General features: G+C 37.5%; 3 protein-coding genes across 4 annotated transcripts; 2 read left to right on the plus strand and 1 right to left on the minus strand.

Annotated features, from left to right (window-relative positions):
* The first annotated feature begins 1,248 nt into the window (after positions 1–1,248).
* LOC111019218 (DHHC-type zinc finger family protein) lies at positions 1,249–6,452 on the plus strand. Of its 2 annotated transcripts, XM_022295558.2 has the most exons (9): positions 1,249–2,181; positions 2,283–2,396; positions 3,186–3,587; positions 3,879–3,947; positions 4,037–4,108; positions 4,509–4,637; positions 4,805–4,885; positions 5,005–5,193; positions 5,296–6,452. In XM_022295558.2, exons 1-9 carry the CDS (start codon positions 2,140–2,142, stop codon positions 6,079–6,081), a joined length of 1,884 nt encoding a protein of 627 aa, XP_022151250.1. In that variant the 5' UTR covers positions 1,249–2,139; the 3' UTR covers positions 6,082–6,452. The 2 variants fall into 2 exon arrangements, with proteins under 2 accessions (XP_022151250.1, XP_087973181.1); XM_088117055.1 differs by lacking the exons at positions 1,249–2,181; positions 2,283–2,396 and adding an exon at positions 2,417–3,088.
* Positions 6,453–8,100: 1,648 nt separating this feature from the next.
* Positions 8,101–10,459, plus strand: LOC111019201 (Son of sevenless protein). Its single transcript, XM_022295535.2, has one exon. It carries the CDS (start codon positions 8,578–8,580, stop codon positions 9,664–9,666), a length of 1,089 nt encoding a protein of 362 aa, XP_022151227.1. The 5' UTR covers positions 8,101–8,577; the 3' UTR covers positions 9,667–10,459.
* Positions 10,460–15,321: 4,862 nt separating this feature from the next.
* On the minus strand, positions 15,322–19,717 carry AGO7 (Argonaute family protein). Its single transcript, XM_022295544.2, has 3 exons — positions 18,389–19,717; positions 17,020–18,238; positions 15,322–16,907 (listed from the first exon to the last, which is right to left on the minus strand). The coding sequence occupies exons 1-3, from the start codon at positions 18,774–18,776 to the stop codon at positions 15,446–15,448; spliced, it is 3,069 nt and encodes a 1,022-aa protein (XP_022151236.1). The 5' UTR covers positions 18,777–19,717; the 3' UTR covers positions 15,322–15,445.
* Between the last annotated feature and the right edge of the window lie 723 nt (positions 19,718–20,440).

A 20,440-nucleotide genomic window follows, 5' to 3' on the forward strand; every position in this document is an offset into this window, starting at 1 on the left:
AGAATTATTGACAATAATAGTAGTTTTACATCATAAATTTCAAATTTTCAAAAATTTACCATCTTGTTTTAATAATCATTGATATATACGAAAATGGGTGCCTTTTTACTTCAATTACCAACACAATTTTTCAATTAAAGCTTATCCGGTTCATCTACTTTCGAAATATCTATTTCAATTTTTATATTTTCAAAACATTCGATTTTGTCCTATACTTTGAAAAAGTGAATATTCCAATCTATGTTTTCAAAAAAAATTTAATATAAGTTTTATACACAATAAAAATTATTTAATAAAAATTTATAGTCACATCTCAATAAATTTATTGAACCGAGTATCACCTCGAAATTTAAAATTGATTCAATTAAAAATTAAAATAATTATTTTTAAAAAATATAAAAACTAAAATGAATAGACTAAAATAACAAAAAATGAATATGAAGGTATGGCTGGTCTGTTTGCTCTTAGGCTTCCATTGGCCTCAATATGATCAAGTACAGCAGCTCACAACTTTGGTATGGGATGAAGACGATCCACAGCGGTTCGATCAGACGACGAATCGAAATCGACGGGCGAGAGAATCCCAAGGGTCAACGCGATTTTGGAAATCTAGTGGGCTCGGAATTGGTGAGGGTAAAAAGTGCATATATACAAACCCTATCGAGGAGCGACAGTGAGTCCTCCAAAAAGAATTTAATGCAGTTGAGCTACCCTGTCAGAACGCACCGTTTTATATTTTTATATTTTTATATTTAATTATCAATTTACATTTTTCAAATATTTACGTTCAGAGATTTGGTTGTCTGCGGGCAGGCTCTACCATCAGCTTCTGTAGTGAGAATTCTCTAAATTACCTTCTTTTCTTTTTCTTTTCTTTTAATTAACATGGAGCCCAATGTCTGACAACAAAATGCCAAAATTCATTTCTAAAACTTTGCTTTTTTTTCTTTCTCCTTCTAAAAGGAAAAAGGGCTAAATTTAGTCACTAATCTCACTTCACTAAACTACACTACAATACAGAGGGTCATTGACCCACATCTCACGTTTTCTTCCATGTAATGTCATTCTCTCGCTTTGGAATTTATTCAAGTTCAAGTCTTGTTCATTAATCTCAATTGTTTATGAAATTCCGTTGTTGGATTTTCATCACCCAGATGAGATTTTACTAAAAAAATGGTGTCTTTTTTCTTTTCTTTTCGTGGGAACTATGTGCGGACGTGTATAATTAATTAAGAGCCGAAGGCGAAATTTCAATCTCAAAGCTTGAAGTTTTGGCAAATCAATCGATCGTTCACGTCGTGTTTTTCGTTTCTTTTTCTTATTTCTTGGAACAGAATGGAATTGTCCATGCGAATCGTTTTCTAGGTACCATACCAACAACTAATTCAATACAAAAGGACAGATTCGGAAAGAAGGGCAGAGAACATTTAATAGAGTAGTGGATTGGTTTAATGTCTGGTCCAATTGGCTTCAAAGTAGTGAAAGTTACAGCACCAAAAGAGGAGTTGGGCTTACTGCTTAGGCGTCTAATTTCTAATAGTCGAATTCTTGTGAGTCGAGAGAAGAAGAGGGCGTTGAATTGATGAAGAAAACGAGAGCTGAAGAGTGGGCAGTGGTGGCTCTCTTCTGTGACACATGATTTGGGCAGGGAAAAAGGGACAACGCTGGAAACAAGGAAAATTAAAGCAAAAGGAGGAGGTTGGGAGGTAATTATAGGCTTGAAAAGCAAAACCCAGGCCTGCTTCCATCTTTTTTACTTCTCTCCATCACGGGTTCACAGATTCCTTCAGTAAATATACGGAAGCTTTCAAAGCAACCGAAGAGAACCCAGAGCGAGGAGGCCAGGCCCCCTTCTCTTCTCTTCTCCTCTTCTCGGTTTCCATGACCGCATTCTCTTTTCAGCAATAACCTTATCTTTCCCTTTCTCTTCCTCGTTTTTCTACTGATTCCAAATCCCAAATATGACTAAACTTCAGTGGCAAATCTTTGTAGTTTCTGTGGGAAATGGAGAGAAGAAGGGGAAGTTGGTAATCTGAATTTCAGCCTCAAGGAGGAAACCCCATCTCATTTCCTTGTTCTTATCTTGCTTTTCGCTTCCGCCATTTCGATTCTTCTTTGTTTTTTTCTGGGTGCGCCCCAATGAGGAAGCATGGATGGCAACTTCCTTACCATCCTCTCCAGGTTTGTATTTGTTTGTTCTCCATTTTCTTTTGTCGTTAATCATACATTTATTTGCTACAAATATATCATTCTGAGTATGATTCTCTTTTTCCTCTTTATAGGTGGTTGCCGTTGCTGTATTTCTAGCTCTGGGGTTTGCTTTCTATGTCTTCTTTGCTCCTTTTGTCGGGAAGAAGATTTTTCAGTATGTTATTATTGGTCTATATACTCCTCTTGTAAGCTCTCTCCCCATTATCCTCTTATGTTCAATGTTGTACTTGCTCTTCTGTGTTATGGTTCCAACAGCTGAGATCTATCCGTTTTGCACTTGTTTGTCTCTGATTTAATCGCCTGGTTCTGTGAATTTGATCTTTCCCCACTTATCAAAGATCCCTTATCTTCATGGATCTCCCTCCTTTCGTCCCATTTGATCTAGTTTTGGTTGTCCATAAATCCATATTGGACAATTGCGAGGAAACTTGTTCCCTTCGTTTGGCCTGCTTCTGAACCTTGAAGCTAATGATACCTGATAGGGGAAGTCCATTATCTCAACCTGAAATACGCTCGCGGGCTGTATATTCTGATATTTCTCCTGGTCTCATGCCATGGAAGAATGGGATGCTTGTCAAATTTTAGGGACTGATTCGAAACTCTGTTTACTTATAGTTCTGAAACCCCACAAGTTGTATCGGTTACCTCTTTGTATGTAAGAGATGAGCCTGATGTATGGAACAGACAGTTTTTCTGATAGAAAATGAAATCTGGGTCTGGTGATTATTCTTCTATGGTGGATGGAGTGAACTCTAGAATTTGAGTCCTTCTCGTGGTGTGTATGATATTTGATGTTTTAAGCATTCGAAGGTGAAATCGAGGCTTGTGTTTTGATAGAAGTTATGGTGATGATACCAAGACCTGGAAAATGAAATATGCAAGCCAATTCGTTCTATCTCTTCTTTGTCACCGTTGTATCTTTATGGAGCCTGGTTCTTCATTTTCTTTTCTCATGACATCTCTTTTGTTACCAGATTACATGTGTGTTCGGCCTATATATCTGGTGTGCGGCAGCCGACCCTGCAGACCTGGGAGTGTTTAAATCCAAAAAGTACATCAACATACCAGATGAAGGGAAGTGTTCTCAACAAAAAAGTTCCAAACTTGGTGGGGAATCAACGACATTCACACATGATCCCAATGCTGCCTCTGTCGAAGAAAAATCTGTAGATAAAGACGCGGTGGGTGCAGATGCAAATTCTAAGGACCTTCTGCAAATAGAAAAAGACAGTCCAGCTTCAAAGACATTATCCTGTCTTTCGTTGGCATGCTTCCCTTGTGCATTTGTTTGCAATTGTTCGAGTTCGAATGAGGAATCTTCCCAGCAACACATGAGTGAAGATGGCATGTTTTACTGCAGCTTGTGTGAAGTTGAGGTGATTGAACCGTCAAAGAGCTCGTAGTTTCATATGACAAGTCAAGAGAACAAACTAAGGAAAACTTTCAGAACATATTTTCACCGAGACTGACTAAAAAACAGCTTTTAAGCTCAACGCAGAATCTCTTTATCTCTCTTTTATATGTTAATTTTATCAAAAGTTGATTTGTTTTGTGAATATTGTACAATTGTATTCAAATTGTATTTACATTTAACCTTCCTTGAAGCACTCTTTACTGATTGTTTATTGAGGTGGCCTTTAAGTAATCCAAGCATTACTCTGGTTCAGGTTTTCAAGTACAGCAAGCACTGTAGAGTTTGCGATAAATGCGTTGATCGTTTTGATCACCACTGCAGGGTATAAAGAATGTTTGAATTCTCACCTCCTCTTCCTCACTTCGGTGGCCCAATAGTTTTCTAACAACTTGTTTACTCGCGATTCTGCAGTGGCTTAACAACTGCATCGGCCGGAAGAACTATAGACAATTTTTCACCCTCATGGTCGCCTCCCTCCTCTTGGTAAGCTTGATCCTCCTCTCTCTATTCAAGAAACCAAATACTGTGGCATTTCGCTGAGTCCTGTTTACCTTGGCCAACTTCTCACATTTTTACAGAGATTTTTCTTTTTGATATTTTTGAACTTTGGAGGATCACGATGCCTCTCGATCATAGATATTTCAAATTCTTGTTATGATAGCTGCTGTTAGATTTCTAAAATCTTTGCCAATCATCTGAGCTATTTGAATTTCAAAACCAATCTACATAATTCCACCTTTTAATTCTATGATCCCTCCTTGCAACATGACAGCACCTCAAGAGCATCCCACCAGAGTAAGGATTTATTTTCATGTCAGTTTCATTTTAATTAGTTATTGACAGGTTTATACATGGTTTGTGCACCTTGGGCTTGAGATTGCAGCTTATTGTACAATGGTCGAGCGGAATCCTTGTGCTGATCTGCTGTTTTGTCGAGAAGAAGCGATTCTCTGTTGAAATCTCCTCAAAATTGGGTAGCAGCTTTTCTTTGGCACCCTTCATTATTGTAGTGGTTAGTGATTCTGACCATTGCTTGGCTTCTGTGTTTGGCTTAACTTTCTGAGCAACAATCTAAATTGATTCCTTTCAAACTTGATTGGTTCACTCGTTAGTGTTCAAATAATGAGCAAATTGTATCATTGTTTTCCGTAAACTGATTGTTGTGACTTCCATTTTCAGGCAGTTTGTACGATCTTGGCCATGATTGCGACGTTGCCGCTTGCTCAACTTTTCTTTTTTCACATCCTTCTCATAAAGAAGGCAAGTTTAGCAACATCATATTTTCTTTTCTCTGCTTTTACTATTGTTTCTTGCCTGAATTTTTTTCTCTCATTCTCTTCGTCGCATTGTGATTGATTACTTGCCTGCATTTGAAACAGGGAATTACTACATATGATTATATCATAGCTCTAAGGGAGCAGGAGCAAGAGCAACAGGGAGTTGGTGGCCAGCAAAGTCCTCAAATGTCTGTCGTCAGCTCATTAACTGGACTAAGCAGTGCGAGCTCGTTTTCTACTTTCCATCGTGGTGCATGGTGCACTCCGCCGCGCTTGTTTCTCGAGGATCAGGTAATTTAACCAACTGTATCTTCTACTTCCTATTCAAGCTTGAAATGGATATTGAAAAACACTCGGGTTTCGAGCTTGAGTACCTGTTCTTTTTCCTTTCAGTTTGATGTGATTCCACCAGAGACTGGGTCTGTTAGTTCTCTAGGAAAGAGGACGGCTAATGAGGAAGCAACAAAGAAAAAGAACCCTGCAGCTGTGAGGATCAGCCCATGGACACTGGCAAGACTAAATGCTGAGGAGGTTTCAAAGGCTGCTGCAGAAGCAAGGAAGAAGTCCAAAATTCTGCAGCCTGTGGTGAGATCAGCGGCTCCTTTTGAGCGAGAAACAGATAGCGGTTTTGGAAGTAGTGGTCGCCGAGTTGTTTCACGACCTGAAAACAATAGAAGGCGAGGGAATAAGCGGGTGCGACTTCCAGCTGATCTACCTATGAAACACATGACAAATATTCCAGCAAAAGCTGTTGACAAAGGTTTCTCTGGCACATCAACCAGCCTTGGTCCTCTTCAGCTTGAAGCACGCAGTGCTTTCCAAACAAGCAGAGCAATGTCGAGTTCCACCATGGTTGCCTCGTCTCCGGAGAGCAGTTTGGACTCACCTGATATCCACCCGTTTCGAATATCCTCATCGGGAGCTGAAGAGTCTAAGCGACTCACAGGCCTATCTGCAGCAGTTAATGCAGCTGCTCAAAAGGGACTTCCACTGTCAAGGTCAACTAGTGATGGATATGAAGCTTCGGGTGGGGAGGACAGCGACCGAGTTCCTTCGAGGATTGTCCAAAGATCGACAAACTGGAACAACGCCTTGTATGGTTCAGATCAGGATGAGAGGCTTGCACAACTGCAAGCATCATCTTCTAACCAGATTAACAGCAAACATACCCGATTATGAGCTTCTTATCGATCAGGTTCATCTCGATATCGTGGTGGTGCAAAGTTGATAATTCTTTCATTCTCCATCCAAGGAATTCTCAAGCACCAATCAAACAATCTCTTCTGTAAAGTGAAATTCTGCCTCGGCATTGCAACCAAAGGATCAAGGCATCACTGAAGATGAGTTACCTGACCCGATGCCGATCTCGATGGTCGAATTTATTAGTTTATTTCTTGAAACTCTCGGATTTGCCTCGCTGTTTGATATGAAATGAATTCCTTGGACTGCTTTTGTTGAACATGTGTTAGTTCCAACAGATGAATTCTTGTTATCATTCATCTTTAATGATGTTTACTGAAATGTGTTTCAACACTAAAGTTTTCCAGTCATGTTGTCAATTCTTTTACCCATACATGATCCATTTGATGAGCTTTGACATATTTCTCCAACGCCCAAATTTGTAGACAAATCAATCTCTTCAAGGATTGGTTAAACTAAACTGTGTCAATTGTCTTTACAATACTACAAACTTTTCAATTATCTCTGCATTTCCATTTATTAATTTTGTAGGTCTTTGGAATGAGGGGTAAGTTAAAAATAATTGTTGATTTAATAAGTATTTACAAAATCTATTTCCCTGAATATTGTGGATAACATTAATTTAAAAAAAAAACAAAAAAGAAAGGGAAGAAATAGAAAAATGAGTAAAAACAATAGAAACGCTACCTTCAAGACTTGATCTCGAGTAATAGGGTATCAATGAAAATATTGTGCAGCCATGAGAAACCTCAACTGCCAACATGATCATAGTTCAGCGGTAATTGAGATCGACTCCTTTCTTTAAGGTTCAAACTCCCACTAAAGTATATTTGTAACAATTTAGTTCTTATCATGAAAAATCTTATCAAATTTAAGTGTCTATTTTTATCATAATAACAATTTACTCTTTGTAATTTATAAACATATTTGGTTGTTCATCGATTTATTGATTTACCCATATAAAAAATTTAACAAAAATTTTACACTAAGGACTACATCGTTACAAACTTTAAATTATCGGGATTAAATTGTTACTAATACAAAAGTATAGAGACTAAATTGTAATAAACTAAAGTTGAAGGATTAAATTGTTATTATTTGAAAGTATAAGAATGGAATGCGGATAAACCTGAAAATATAGGAAAGAATGAGGCTGTGTTCGAATTTAGATGACATTTATGCCGTTAGAAGAAAGCAAAGTGGAAGAGAAAAATCAAGTTGCAAGCATCAAGCAAGATTTGATTCTGATTAACTAAAATTTGATTTTTTTTTTCTTTTTCTAAATTAAATAGTACATATCACGTGAGATTTCTAGTTTAGTAAGTAACTATAATAAAATAAAACAAATATGAAAAATCTTTATAGAAAAAGACTTAGATAAAAGATAAACTAGTATAGATTTTATTTTGGTTTAAATTTAAATTGGTTTTTTAAGTTTCCATTTTTCTTTCATAACTTCAAAAATATCTATGCTGCACTAACCTTATACACATTTATTTTAGTATTTGAACTTTTAAAAAATAATTATTTTAATTATTACGATCATTTTTGAACGGTTAAAATACCTTACTCTTTCTTTGGATCATTAATTCCTCATCCCATATTTATCCTATTAAAAAAATCATAATTATCACAGCTAACTTATATAACACTTACATATGTCCTGTTAGCATTATCCACTCCTTAAAAAGTAAAATAATAATAAGAAGTAAAACGAATATGTTTTTAAAGATCATGACTTTTTGGTGAAAAATAAGTGTCTTAACCACTTGAACTATGCTCAATTGGATAACTATACGAATAATTAAAACTTAAACTCCAAGTTCAAAGTAGGATTGAAGCCATCTGTATCCATGTGTAGTGTATCTCTATTTTGACGACTCACCGTCCAAACTTATGGGTCACCGCAACCTCATATTTTTGTAACAGAAAAGTTTATTATAAAAATAATTTTAAAGGTTCGAAATAGAATTGAAGTTTCTTATAAATAAGGGGAAAAAAATAGGAGGGCATAACTGAAACTAGGTAAGAGTTGAAGGGTATTATTTATTTAATTTTGTTTTGGTTCGCCGATAACCTTTGACGACGCCGATGCATGTCTGAGGACTGTCCCCGTACGCGAAAGAAAGGCAACACAGATTGAAGAAGGGACGCGGAATTTGACGTCTGGATCCCCAAACCCCTTCGAAATAGCGCAGTTTCCTTCTCCACAGCCACGCCTCTTCCCCCATTCTTACATTTTCTCCGAAATCTTCTACTCCTCTCTCTCCCCCACATCAATCGCCAATCTTCTCCACTGGAACCTTTTTTCGCCGCATCAATGGCGTCCCCCTCTGCGTTTTCACCTCCCCAGATCTGACCCTTCTGCATTGCCTGGCTTTGCAGCTTCCCATTCTACTGTTTGGGGATGCTGATGTTTTAGCTCTGTGCCGGATCTCGCGCTGGAAGCGTACTTGGATTTGGGACCAATTGGGGATGGAAATGGAATTGTCTTCTTCCGTCAATTCTTCCGAAATCATCCGGGATCCTTTTGAGGACAAAGAATGGCAGGAAGATCGTTTGCTTAGTGTGGCATCAAAACCCTCTCATTTTAGGATTGACCCTGACGATGGGTTCCACTCGATGAGCGCATTGCAGATCTTGAGAGAAACCGTTCGGATTCTTCGGTACAATTCCACCGCGTTTGTACTTATTGCTATTTTGCTAATTTGCCCTGTTTCCGCCGTGTTTCTTTCCAATATGTTGGTTGATGAGTCGATTGTCAAGATGCTGACTATTCGGTTGATTTTAGTTGCCAAGTCCAGTGGGCTCCCGTTGATGCCTATTATCGAACACTCGTGCCAGAGATTTGCAGAGACGATTCTTTCGTCGGCAATGTGCTTTCCTTTGTTCATTACCCTTTCTTTGATATCAAAAGCTGCTGTCGTTCATACGGTGGATTGTACATACGCCAAAAGAAGGTTCGAAGCAGGCCAGTTTTTTGCCTTAGTTCGTAATATATGGAATCGTCTTCTCTCTACGTATGCTTCGGTGTGTCTTGCGATTGTTGGTTGTCTTACGACGTTCTTGGTTCTCCTTGGTGCTGTTTGCAGTACAATTTACGTATTAGGGTTCTCGCCTGATCTAATTGTATCTGCTGCTGTGATTTTGGGACTTATCTTCTCTGTTATTTTTGCTAATGCTGTCATAATCTGCAACATAGCTATTGTTATTTGTGTGTTGGAAAATGTTGCAGGCCCTGGGGCATTGCTTCGGTCGTGTGTCCTAGTCAGGGGTCAGACTCAAGTGGGGCTTTTGATATTTCTGGGATCTACAATTGGGACTGTCTTTGTGGAGGGATTGTTTGAGCACAGGGTTAAAACTCTGAGCTACGGAGATGGGTCTTCCCGGATATGGGAAGGCCCCCTCTTGGTGGTTATGTATTCATTTGTCGTCCTTACTGATTCTATGATGAGTGCAGTTTTTTACTTCAGCTGCAGATCTTCAAGTATGGTGATATCGAATGGTGAACACGATTCGGTTTTGGATATTGAGGATTCTGATGGATCAATTGGTATTCTTTGATTTGATAGTTTCATAGATTGATTAGACACGGAGAACTTGTTTCTAGATGATACCATAGAAGAGATGATAGTGCCGATCAGGAAATTTGTACTTCTTTTATTGTTGCCTTGATTTCCCTTCTGTCAATAGTCACAAAAGATCTGAGATGTTGGGGGAGATTACATCAATACATGCAATGGCAAGAGTCCTGGTATATTCTTACATTTTTTATATAATACTTCATACAAATGGATATATATATTGGCTTCATTAATGAGCATAAGATGCAAAGAAATTGTCTCTCTCTCATGTGAAAAGATTGGGAAAACTCTGGTTGATTGGTTTTCTAATGCAAACAGCCAAGAGGCATATTCTGTGGCAATGCTTGGAATGTAAACAATCATTTGGTGTTGTTTCAGCTCCATTTGTCCCCATTAATTAACTCTCACTCACATGGTGGTCAGAATGTTGAGTTTTGTTCAGGAAAAATGAATATGATAAAGAATGGTGTTGTGTAGTAGAAAGTTGAAGAGAAGTGATGACCAGATTCCTTCTTCAAACATTGTATTCAAGTTGGAGGGCTGTAAATGAGTATAAAGATTTGATGTTCATTTGGAAGAACGGATCGAGTTTCTAGAGGTCGGTTATTCCTTTATTTTGATTATTTCAGAAGAATATTGTCCATTTTAGACACAACCCTGTTCTGTATTTGTTTTGCTCTTTTGTTACTGTTGGAAACTCAAGCGGCATCTATACAAACAATAAGTTATAAATCAATTTCTCTGCCATCTAAAATCTGAGGTTCGGCTTCCAACTTCTGTTCCATTGCTTCTTTGGTTTCTTCTGTTGGCTTGCTTGCTACACTTGCTCTTCTACTTTTCCTTTTTTGCTTTGCCAATTCTTATATAATGGAACGATCTGAGATTTGTTTCTGCGATAATTTGGGTCCATTTTGCGACGTTCCTGCTTTTTTTTTTTCTTCCTTCGTGTTTCTTCATTTTTAATAAAGGAAAAACAGATTGTACGGTCTCAACATCCATGAATTTAAATATGATAAAACAATATTTTTATTTATGTTGTGGGACACATTGGAAATGGAAACAAGAATGAAGAAACTTATTTAGGTTTTTCTAAAATTTCTATTATATTTCTTAAGAAAATTGGAAATGAGAAATAAGAAATAGAAATGTTACCAAACGGATCCTTAGAAACTTTATATATGTAAAACTTTGGATCATTCAATGGATCCTTAAAAACCTTATATATGTAAAACTTTGGATCATTCAGTGGGTACCTAGATTGATCGTTCGACAATAGACAATTCTGGTTGTAGACACAGTTTTGCTGATCTCCTCAGCTATGCGAAAGCTTCAAATATTTGAGTGCATAATTCTGATGAAAGCGCAAGAAAGAGGAAAGAAATAATTGTTCGCCATCAAGTATTAAGTTACCTGAGGGCTTCTTTCTATAAGATCGGGTAGATAAGTAGCTTGACTCGACGGGGAGGGAAAGAGTTTTAAATGAATTTGGGATCATTTCGAAGTATTTTCACCATTTATAAATATATACTTGTTAAAAAAACAAATTGTGTTCTAGATTAAATGGCTTGTATTAAGTACTAGAAATTTTAAAATCTTTTAAATTTCAACTTTAAGAAAAATAATTTTATTTTATCATGAATTAATCTGTTATAAGGTTATTATTAATGGATTTAATTTGCGTTAATATATAAAAATGTAAAAATATAAAACCCTCAAATGGGAAAGTAGAATCTTGCCTTTTCAAAATAATATACTACAATTGATTTGAACTTTAGTATAACTTGCTAATAACTATATTTTATGAACAAATTAAAAAGCCTAGACTTTGTCAAATATTCGATATCACTTGATTTTCATAAATGTTTCAAAAATACCTCAGCGATATCATAAATGTTTCAAAAATACCTTTCAACGAACATTTGTTAATATTTCAACACTTTCATTAAAGCTAAGCTCCTTGGAATAAGTATTTGACAGAAAAATTGTGGAAGAGTTATCGTTTTCAAGAGAGATTTGGACAAAATGGGGTATAATTTGGTTTTTTATTTTTTATTTTTATTTTCCATATAGAAAGGTCACTGGTAGCCCATTGTGTGAGGGTCCAATTAGAATAAATGCGCTTCTGAATCCACTCAAATAACGGGCCTAGAATGGAGTCACAAGAAAGCCCACCATCAGTCCATCCATCATATAAAACTTTTGGGCTTCAGGTCCGAGCCCACAATAGAAGGCCCAGAACAACATCAAACGAAAGAAGATCGACGAGATGCATGGTGCTGTAGTGCTACGCCGCAGCCGCAGGAAGAAGGAAGACCAAAGAAACAAAAGGGGGCGCGTGAATCTAAATCCGGCAGAGGCAGAAGCAGAAGATGCGATAATCTCTGGGATTCGGTGGTGCGATTGGGGAAATGCGATGCAGACCGTTAGATAAGAGAGAGAGTGAGTGATGTGTCCGATCAAATCAGAGGCCACAGGAAAGGACGAAAGCGTCGATTCCATCGGATCGGATTGGATAGGTCTGAAGAAGAGGACGGGACCCCTTTTTTCTGAAAACCGACGCTACGTCACAACAAAATTGAACGTCATGTCGGCAACAGCGAGCTCCCTTGGCCTTGGCCTTGCCTTGGCGCTACGCTACGCAGATGCCGATCTCGGGACCTGCGCCGCCTGATGTAACCGGAGGCTCTGCTGCAGAATAAGGTTCCATCACCGACACAAACGAATCTTAGTTTTTTTTTTTTTTTTACGTTCTATTATTTTACCTCCCTCTTCTTTCAAATCGCCTCGATTTTCGATTTCTTTGTTTAATTGCGAATTTGCGAGCGATCTGTGTTTCGATTTCTGATTTTGATTCTTATGAGTTGACGTGATTGCCCCTCCTATCTGAGAACTTGACCGTTAGTTGAGTTGGGGAAGAACCTCCAGGCTCCACCTCTTATTGAGCCGGTTGAAGAAGACAACGGCGTCCTCTTCTGCACGAATTTCAAGAAACCAAACGAACCCTAATTCCTTCGTCGACTCATTCTCCATAAACCTACAATTTGGATCTAACTGCAAACCCAAATTTCATTAATTAATGAGTTGTACAAATCCGAGTTCTTTCCTTTTGTATTTGATTTGTTAACAGGTGTGTTTCGTTTCAGATTATATATTTAATTTTTTTATTCAAAATATATAAATCTTAGTCAAACACAGTGCTAACGATATCCATTTGATTTTTTAGTAACCAAGAAGGGATTCAAATGCTATGCTCGTGTGTGGAAATCCGTGCAAGTGTTTGAGATTTGTGATAAATGGATAATAATGCAATAGATTTTACATTTTATGTCACCTAAATTTAGTCTTAAAATAAAATTCAATAGGGTATGGATATTTGGAGGTTCTCTCCAAAATGTTTAGTTCGATAACTCGATACTTTTGAGATGGGAAAACTTGTTTGAACAGACAAATTTCTTTGGACGTAGAAATTAGAATAATCATAGATATGTTTGACGGGCATTGATTTCATATCAAATAGAAGTTGTGATGTGACCTGGAATAAAACAAAGCGAAACTCACTAATAAATGAATGCATAAACTATAATGTAAAATTTAAGCGAGTGAAATGTAAACATAATCAGCCTAGACGAGTGCAAATCATCAGTATGCTTGAGATTTATTATGATAATTGAGGTATGCTTTTTTTCTTAGCTTATGTTGTTCTTGCTTGCGTTTCTTTTTCTGTTTTTTTCCTTTTTGGTTTGTTGTCTTTTTGTTTGTTTGTGTTCCTACGTTATTTTTCTTTCAAGTTTCTTCTATCATTTTTGTCAAAAAGAAAAAAATATATATATATTGCCTCCTCGCCTCACCTATCATCACCAATATTTTCCTAACCATTGTTGAAAAATTGGCACATCATTTTTTTTACAAGAAAATTATATTTTTTATATTTATCTCTCTCTGCTGCCAAACAATGATTAATTATGGTTATCATGAACGGTGAGGAGCCAAATATTCTTGTTTTGTCTTGATCTTAGGTACGAATGTTCACGGGACAGGGAGAGACTTCTGCGCCCCCATTTAATTCCCCATCCTTACAAAATTTTGTGGAGATCGGGGTGTGGATTCCTCGGGGAGAATTTGTGGGGATCAGGTCCCCACAGAGTATTTTATCACCATTTCTTTTTTTATTTTTAAAATTATTTTTGAATAAATATATTTTTTCCTAAATGAATTTTTATATAATTGCTTAATTTCTAAAGGTCAAATCCCATTTACAACGTCTAATTCTCCCAAATATATATTAGTATTGGGTGGATGGAAAAGAATGTATGACTTTTTTATTATACCTATATATAAATAGCATAATAAAATTATTTTAGTATGTATAATATATTTTAAAAAATGACGTGGGTCAAGGGACGGGAACATATTCCAATCCTCACACCGATTTAGTTCGACGCGAAATATTTTTTCCCATCCTCACCCAATCGAAAATCTAAACAGTGGTTCCCTGCCTCATTTAGAGCGGTCCTGGTAGTAACGAGCTCCGGGGATAAAATGAATATCCCTAATCTTAGGTCGTGAGATTAAAGTTTTTTTTTTTTCTCCTATGCAGCGTACATAACTTTTGGCGAAAGGGAAAAAAAAGGAATTGATGGGAGTAAAGTAAAGTAAAAGGAGAGGGCCTCGGGGGTCCCATTGGAGCAGGTAGCGAGGGGAGGGGAGGGGAGGATTAGGGTTAGGGTTAGGGTTCAATAAATTTACAGTCTTTGTGTCGCGTGGGATTGAGAGGCCGTGCAGTACTTGCTGACGAAGGGACATTAATGGCGCTAAAAAGCTGTTCCAACTTACAGCACACAAAAGCTCTGCCTTCTGCTCCTCTGTCCTTCCTCCGATAAATAAATAAAACCCATTTCATCTCTCTTTGTTTATTTCCTCTCTACAGACAAAATGGCAACTTCAAAAGTCAGACTTTTCACTTCCCTTTCTCTCTCTCTATTATTCCCATCCTCATGCCCTTTACTTTGTCATTGCATGAATGTGTTATATCACACCATTTCTTCATCCCCAAACTACCCTTCTCCTCTCCCTCTCTCCTCTTTCTTTTCTGGGTCAGTTTGGACAATTTGGATGTGGGAATTGGCTTTTCTCTTTAATCCAAGTCTGGGACTGTGAGGCTCTCTGAATTTGTGACACTTTTTTGCCTCTCTCTCTCTTTTTCATCTCAAAAGTTCTTTTTCTTTTTGTAATTTCTCTCCATCATTATGATAATCTCTTTCCCTCTTCACAGTACCTGATGAACTGCTTTCATTGGGTTACTTTAGAAGCATAATAATAGGGGAATAATTTAGTGGTATGGTAGCAAAACATGGCAGAAAATTAACTTGTCATAAACAAAATTACTGTTACATAGACAGTTTTAATTTCTACAAGATATGATGAATTTTGTTTCTAGGGCCTAGCTTTACAACATCTATGTGCCAGAGTCAACAAGAAAAGTAATGCAGATGGAAATTTCCTGTTTTCACTTTAAACCATATCAATGTCATTTTTAATTCAAGTGTCACTTTTCATTAAGTGTCACTGTCAGATTGAGTCCATTAGAATTTGTTTTCCTAAAGTCTTATCCCCTCCATGTAGATTGTAGATAGTATTATGCAAGAAGCTTCAATTCTTAAATCTTTTCATGGTGGTGGCTTAATTAGCTCTAATTCAGAAGTTTGGATGCAAATTTCATCTATGGCATAAACAATATACATGGATGAAAACAACAAAATTCAACAGTAAAACATGAGTTTCCTGACATTTTCGCTGAGTTTTGGTAGAGGCGTTGTTTTTGGCGGGGCAGCTCGAGAGACAGCAGAAACTCCTCGGGTATGAGCCGTGGAATAATCGGATCGCTCGAGGTAAAGCCTGCCTCTATAGGCAGCTAGATGAGCATAGTAAGCTGGAGGAACTAGTGAAACAGGCTTGGTGCACCTGTTATATGTGTAGCATAAGTTGTAAACCAGTTTCTGTAGTTCATCAGAAGTGAACTGGTTCTCATCACACAGTACATGATAATGTGTAGGCCTACTTGTTCCCTTAACCCCCCAGTGGCTGCAGAGATAGAAATCAAACTCCTTTGGGTGAGTAATCACGGTATCCACAACCGTCCCGGGAGGAATATTTTCATCAAGAACCTCATTTTGATTCGAAGATGGATCAACTTTGAACGGGAACAATCTTGTGTGATGCCTCTTCTGAACCACAGCAAAAGTTATGGGAGGCTTGTAATTGTGGAATCTAGAACAGGCTGTTTTAATAGCCTGCAGCTCCTCTTGAAGCACTTTGAAGAATTGGGTTTCACTCACACCATCTCGGAAGAATATAATTCTCGATGGCAGTTCGTTCACTTCTTGATAAAATTCATCGAGCAGCTCTTCCACCATGGCTCCGAGATCCACAATGATTTCTTGTCTGTGTGTTTGCGATCTCATTCTCGAGACGTACTTGTTTGCGGCAGGCCAATTCATGCTGCCAACCACAGCAGCTATGGAAGGGCTAAAATCATCCAAGGGATGGGGATGAGTTACATCAGCGCCCATAAAGATCACAGGCTTATCGGTTCGAAGCAGTCGGGGTACTTGGGAGGGTAATGAATTGTACAAAGCAACAGTGCAACCTCCAACCTTGGCATTAATCTTAAGAGCCAAATTAGCCAGAAACTGGGAGCTCAATTTGGCAAGATTCGGATAGAGGCAGCATTGGCTTACAATGCCGATGCTCGTCTCGGCAATCCGTTTCAAATCAGCATAGCCTTTGTGTTTCCGCTCCATCACACAGATCAGGAGCTCAAGTTTGTTCGATGCAGCTCCATGAAGCTTCTTAAGCTTTGATTCCAAAATTGAGACGCTGTTAAGCACTTGCGTCGGTTCAAATTGAGGGGGGACAACTGGTTTACTGTTGAGAAAAATGCCTAATTGCTCACATCTTCTAGAGAGCTGGTTTATGAATCTGGGAATGTTCAACCTTTGATCCAGGCTGCCACCGAAACTTATCAATGCCCACCTTTCAATTCTCGTTCCCTCGAAAACGTGGCAATCAACGAGGTTCCACTGTCGGTCATGACGGGAGGGAATGAGGTCACGAATCTGGCCCCCATCGCCAAGCTTTAGCTTGGGAGGTTGAAGAACTCTCCCAGTTAATTTGGTCATTTCCCTAGAAACTTGGAGGCTGAATTCTCTTCCCTGGTTGCCACTGTCAGCCAAAGTAGACAAATGTTATTAGAAAGGAGAAATTGAATTCAAAGCAAATTGAGAATCAAATTGTATTCAAAATCAAACTTCTTTGGAGCTTTCCAAATTTTTACCTTGTTGGCCCAACAGGACCTTGCATGACACCATCTATATTAGCTTTCCTTTCCCTAGGCCTCTGGCAACCCATCTTAAGCATTCTTGCAGTCTGTTCATCAGAGAGCTTCCCAAGAAACCTCTGTCCTTCACAAATCATACAAAGCTCCATAGGAAGATAACATGGTTTACTCCTACTAATCTGCAAACAAGGCAAGTTTCTGAATTGAATCTCATAGTTATAGTGATCCTTGAAGTAACCCACCAATCTAAGATTCTTCCCGTTCCTATCTGCAAACCAGAGACTCTCAGTAGGCTCATCGGTTAAGCCGTAAACTCGATATCTCTGAACACTCTCTCTGTGACAAACAAAAACTCTGATATGCTTCAAAGCCTTCTCCACTTCTCTCCTTTCTTCACAGGTTAGGCCCCTTGTCTTCCTCTGTGAAAGGTCTCTAAGAAAATCAAGGCGTTTCTGTAAATAAGGAATCACTCCAATGCTTTCATGGAAAGCAGTGACAGAGCAATCCACATTCATGGCCAAGCCTTGCTGTGTGGGCCTAAGGCTTTGGAAAAAGCCTCTCAAACCAACTACTCCTCCCCCAATATCTTTTCCCCCCCACATTGAACTTGAATATAGAGATCTTCCCACAGGGAAGCATTTCTCATTTGGGGTCTCCCTCAACACAACATCTAAAGCATGGAGATAATCCTGAGGAATTGGAGTCCAATCATCTCCCTCTTTCGTCAAGTATCGATTCAATTCCATCCCATCAAACTTCGAGACAAGTTTGATACTAATCCGGAAGAGTTTGAACTCCTGCTTATGTTTGATCTCTCCTCCTGTAACTTTCATCTTGTTGGAAGGGATTGGAAGGCTTATATAGAACTCAAGCCTATCCCGAACGAACTCAATTGGGCTGTAAAGATTCTTGCGGCCATCGTAGGCAGGGGAGGCCCCAGAGAGCAAATCAGAGTTGTCCTCCACAAGTTTTTGTTTGATCATTCTGGCAATTTCTTTTGAAGGATTGGGGGAGATTTCCACATTGTAATGACAAATACGTTGTGAAGGGTCAAACTGGACTAAGAAATGGTTAGCTAAGAGAGGAATAAATGGGCCTTCCACTCCTCCAGAATCTGGCCTTCTTGCAGCCACTAATGCCTCTGGTTTACTTTCACTTACTTTTCCATTTTCTCCTTTAAGTGGTAAATTGCTTTTCAGTCGTAGCCCTTTTGGAGCTGAATGCACGTGTTCAACAGAAAGAAGGAAAAAAAACAACAAAAATGTCAGAATGATTACAATCCAGAATCCACCCACTTGAGAAAAAGAGGCCAAAAAACCCCTAATGAGAAAAAACAGAGAAAAGGGAAATAAAGAGAGGGTTATACCTGGAGAAATCTTGATTATTGGAAGATGGGTATCGGAGGGGGCGGCAAGAGGAGGAGTATTGAGCCTGCAGGAAGGTTTCTGGAAGTGGGTTTTTGTAGTTGTTGTTGTATTTGGGGGAAGAGGAGCCAGAGCGAGCTGCAGAGGAATAGGAGGAGGAAGAGGGAGAGGGAGAATAAGTGGGTAGCATCTCTGGAACTGGTTTTGGTTATAAAAAGCATATTGATTTGAGTACTGCCATAGATGGTGGTGCTGATATTGGTGATGAACAACATGATGGTGGTGGTGGTGGTGGTGGTGATGATGATGATGAGGGTTTATTGAGGCTTTGAAACTCCCAGTTTTGCTGTTGCATTTGGTGGTGGCATTGGCCTCTTCTGACTCTTCCATGATTCGATTAAGAGAGAAATGGGTTCATGCGGATGAAAAAGTGCAGAGATACAACAGTTAGAAGAGAGAAAGAAATGGGCTTTGTTCTTTTTTTCTCTTCTCTTCTTCTTATTTCTCTCTATATCCACTGGCAAGTGGCAAGGTATCTCAGTCCCAGCAGGGACTGTAGTTGTTGCAGAGAGAGAGAGAAAAAAAAGGTCTAAGTTTCTTAAGGTTCAATGTGTCTGGGCCTGATGGAGGTTTTATGTTCGTTTGTATGTCTGGAATGGAAAAAGTGGGGAAGTGGGGTCTGGTTTTGGTGTAAATTTAGGGTATAAGTTTTCAAGATGATTTTTTGTTAGGAAAAAAAAGCATCTTTAACATTTTATTAAACCACTCATTTGTTTTTTAGAATTTCTTAAATTGCTTACTGTTGTTGAAAATTTTAAAAAGCTCACCCTTTAGAATTTTAAGCAAACAACACAACTGTGACTTTCTTTTATTGTATTTTGTCAAGTTGGAATATAGACTTGAATAAATAACAGTTTTTGGATGTGAATTATTAATTTGATTTTGAAAATATACAAAGGGTGTGTTGGCATAGAATGGGTAATTTTGAAAAAAGATATTTAATTATAATTGATTTTTTAAAATCATGATACCATAAAAATTAATTTAAAGTGATTTTAAACTTTTTTAAAATCAATTTTTAATTTGCTAAACATGATCTAGGAAAAGATGAGTGATTTTAAAACTTCCCAATACACTCTAACTTTGCTACTCATTCGAGTTGAATGTAATAAAATTACTAACTTTTGAGTGAAAATTTGGGTAGAAATATGAACTTCATTCAAAAACTTCGAGGTCTCCCAAAGCAACATTATTTGCTTGAGGTAATTTTATGTAGCCTTTATTAGTTTATTGTTATGCATAGTGGGGTCAATTCACTATGCCTTGGTAAGAGTTTGTACTTCTCCATTTATTTTAATGAAATTATTTGTACTCATTCTCTAATTGTAACTTAGTTTAACTATATGACCTACAATTGTAGACCTTGACTCAATAATTTTCTGTCATTTTCATTTTTGTCACCAAAGGAGAGAAGTATTATTAAATTTTATTCGGACAAAAATAGAAATATATTATTCATCTCAATTCAAGTTCAAATATAAATGTAAGTATCATATTATACATAAACATCAAAATATAATTAAATTTCAAGGGAATGAAGTGGTATCCTTCAACTTTTGGGTTATTTTGAAATATTATTATTATGTAAATTCGATGAAAGCGTGAATTGATATTCACATCTACATTTTAATATCGTCATTAAGCAACATATTTATTCTTTAAATAAGTTACCAAAGAGAGTGATTTTGAATTATAAAATAATATATATCATCGTATTCAAGGCTTTTAAATTTTGTAAAACAAACTGAACATTTGTAATTTTTATTAATTTAACCAATCATTCACTCCATTGATTTCATATACTTATAAATGTATAAAGATAACCTATTCATTCCCTTCATGATATAAGCTTAAACAACTATTATGTGAGAGAGAGAAAATGGAAAAAGTTAATTTGTCAAAAGGCTTTGTATATGAAATTGGAAAGATAATAATTAACGAAAATAAGTAATTAATAAGTTAGCAATTTAATTTTCTGGGTCAGTGTAGAACAG

Source organism: Momordica charantia (genome assembly GCF_013281855.1).
Source record: "Momordica charantia cultivar OHB3-1 chromosome 9 unlocalized genomic scaffold, Mcharantia_2.0 BLBB01000009.1, whole genome shotgun sequence".
NCBI classification, from domain to species: Eukaryota; Viridiplantae; Streptophyta; class Magnoliopsida; order Cucurbitales; family Cucurbitaceae; genus Momordica; species Momordica charantia.

Excerpts from the sequence above, each read along its gene's own strand:
- LOC111019218 (XM_022295558.2), top strand. The coding sequence starts at position 2,140 with ATGAGGAAGCATGGATGGCAACTTCCTTACCATCCTCTCCAG. Across the intron at positions 2,397-3,185 it reads TTGGTCTATATACTCCTCTT|ATTACATGTGTGTTCGGCCT; the intron begins GTAAGCTCTCTC and ends TTTTGTTACCAG. Across the intron at positions 4,638-4,804 it reads CACCCTTCATTATTGTAGTG|GCAGTTTGTACGATCTTGGC; the intron begins GTTAGTGATTCT and ends TTCCATTTTCAG.
- LOC111019201 (XM_022295535.2), top strand. The coding sequence starts at position 8,578 with ATGGAAATGGAATTGTCTTCTTCCGTCAATTCTTCCGAAATCATCCGG.
- AGO7 (XM_022295544.2), bottom strand. The coding sequence starts at position 18,776 with ATGGAAGAGTCAGAAGAGGCCAATGCCACCACCAAATGCAACAGCAAA. Across the intron at positions 18,239-18,388 it reads AATAATCAAGATTTCTCCAG|CTCCAAAAGGGCTACGACTG; the intron begins GTATAACCCTCT and ends ACGTGCATTCAG. Across the intron at positions 16,908-17,019 it reads GGTCCTGTTGGGCCAACAAG|TGGCAACCAGGGAAGAGAAT; the intron begins GTAAAAATTTGG and ends TTTGGCTGACAG.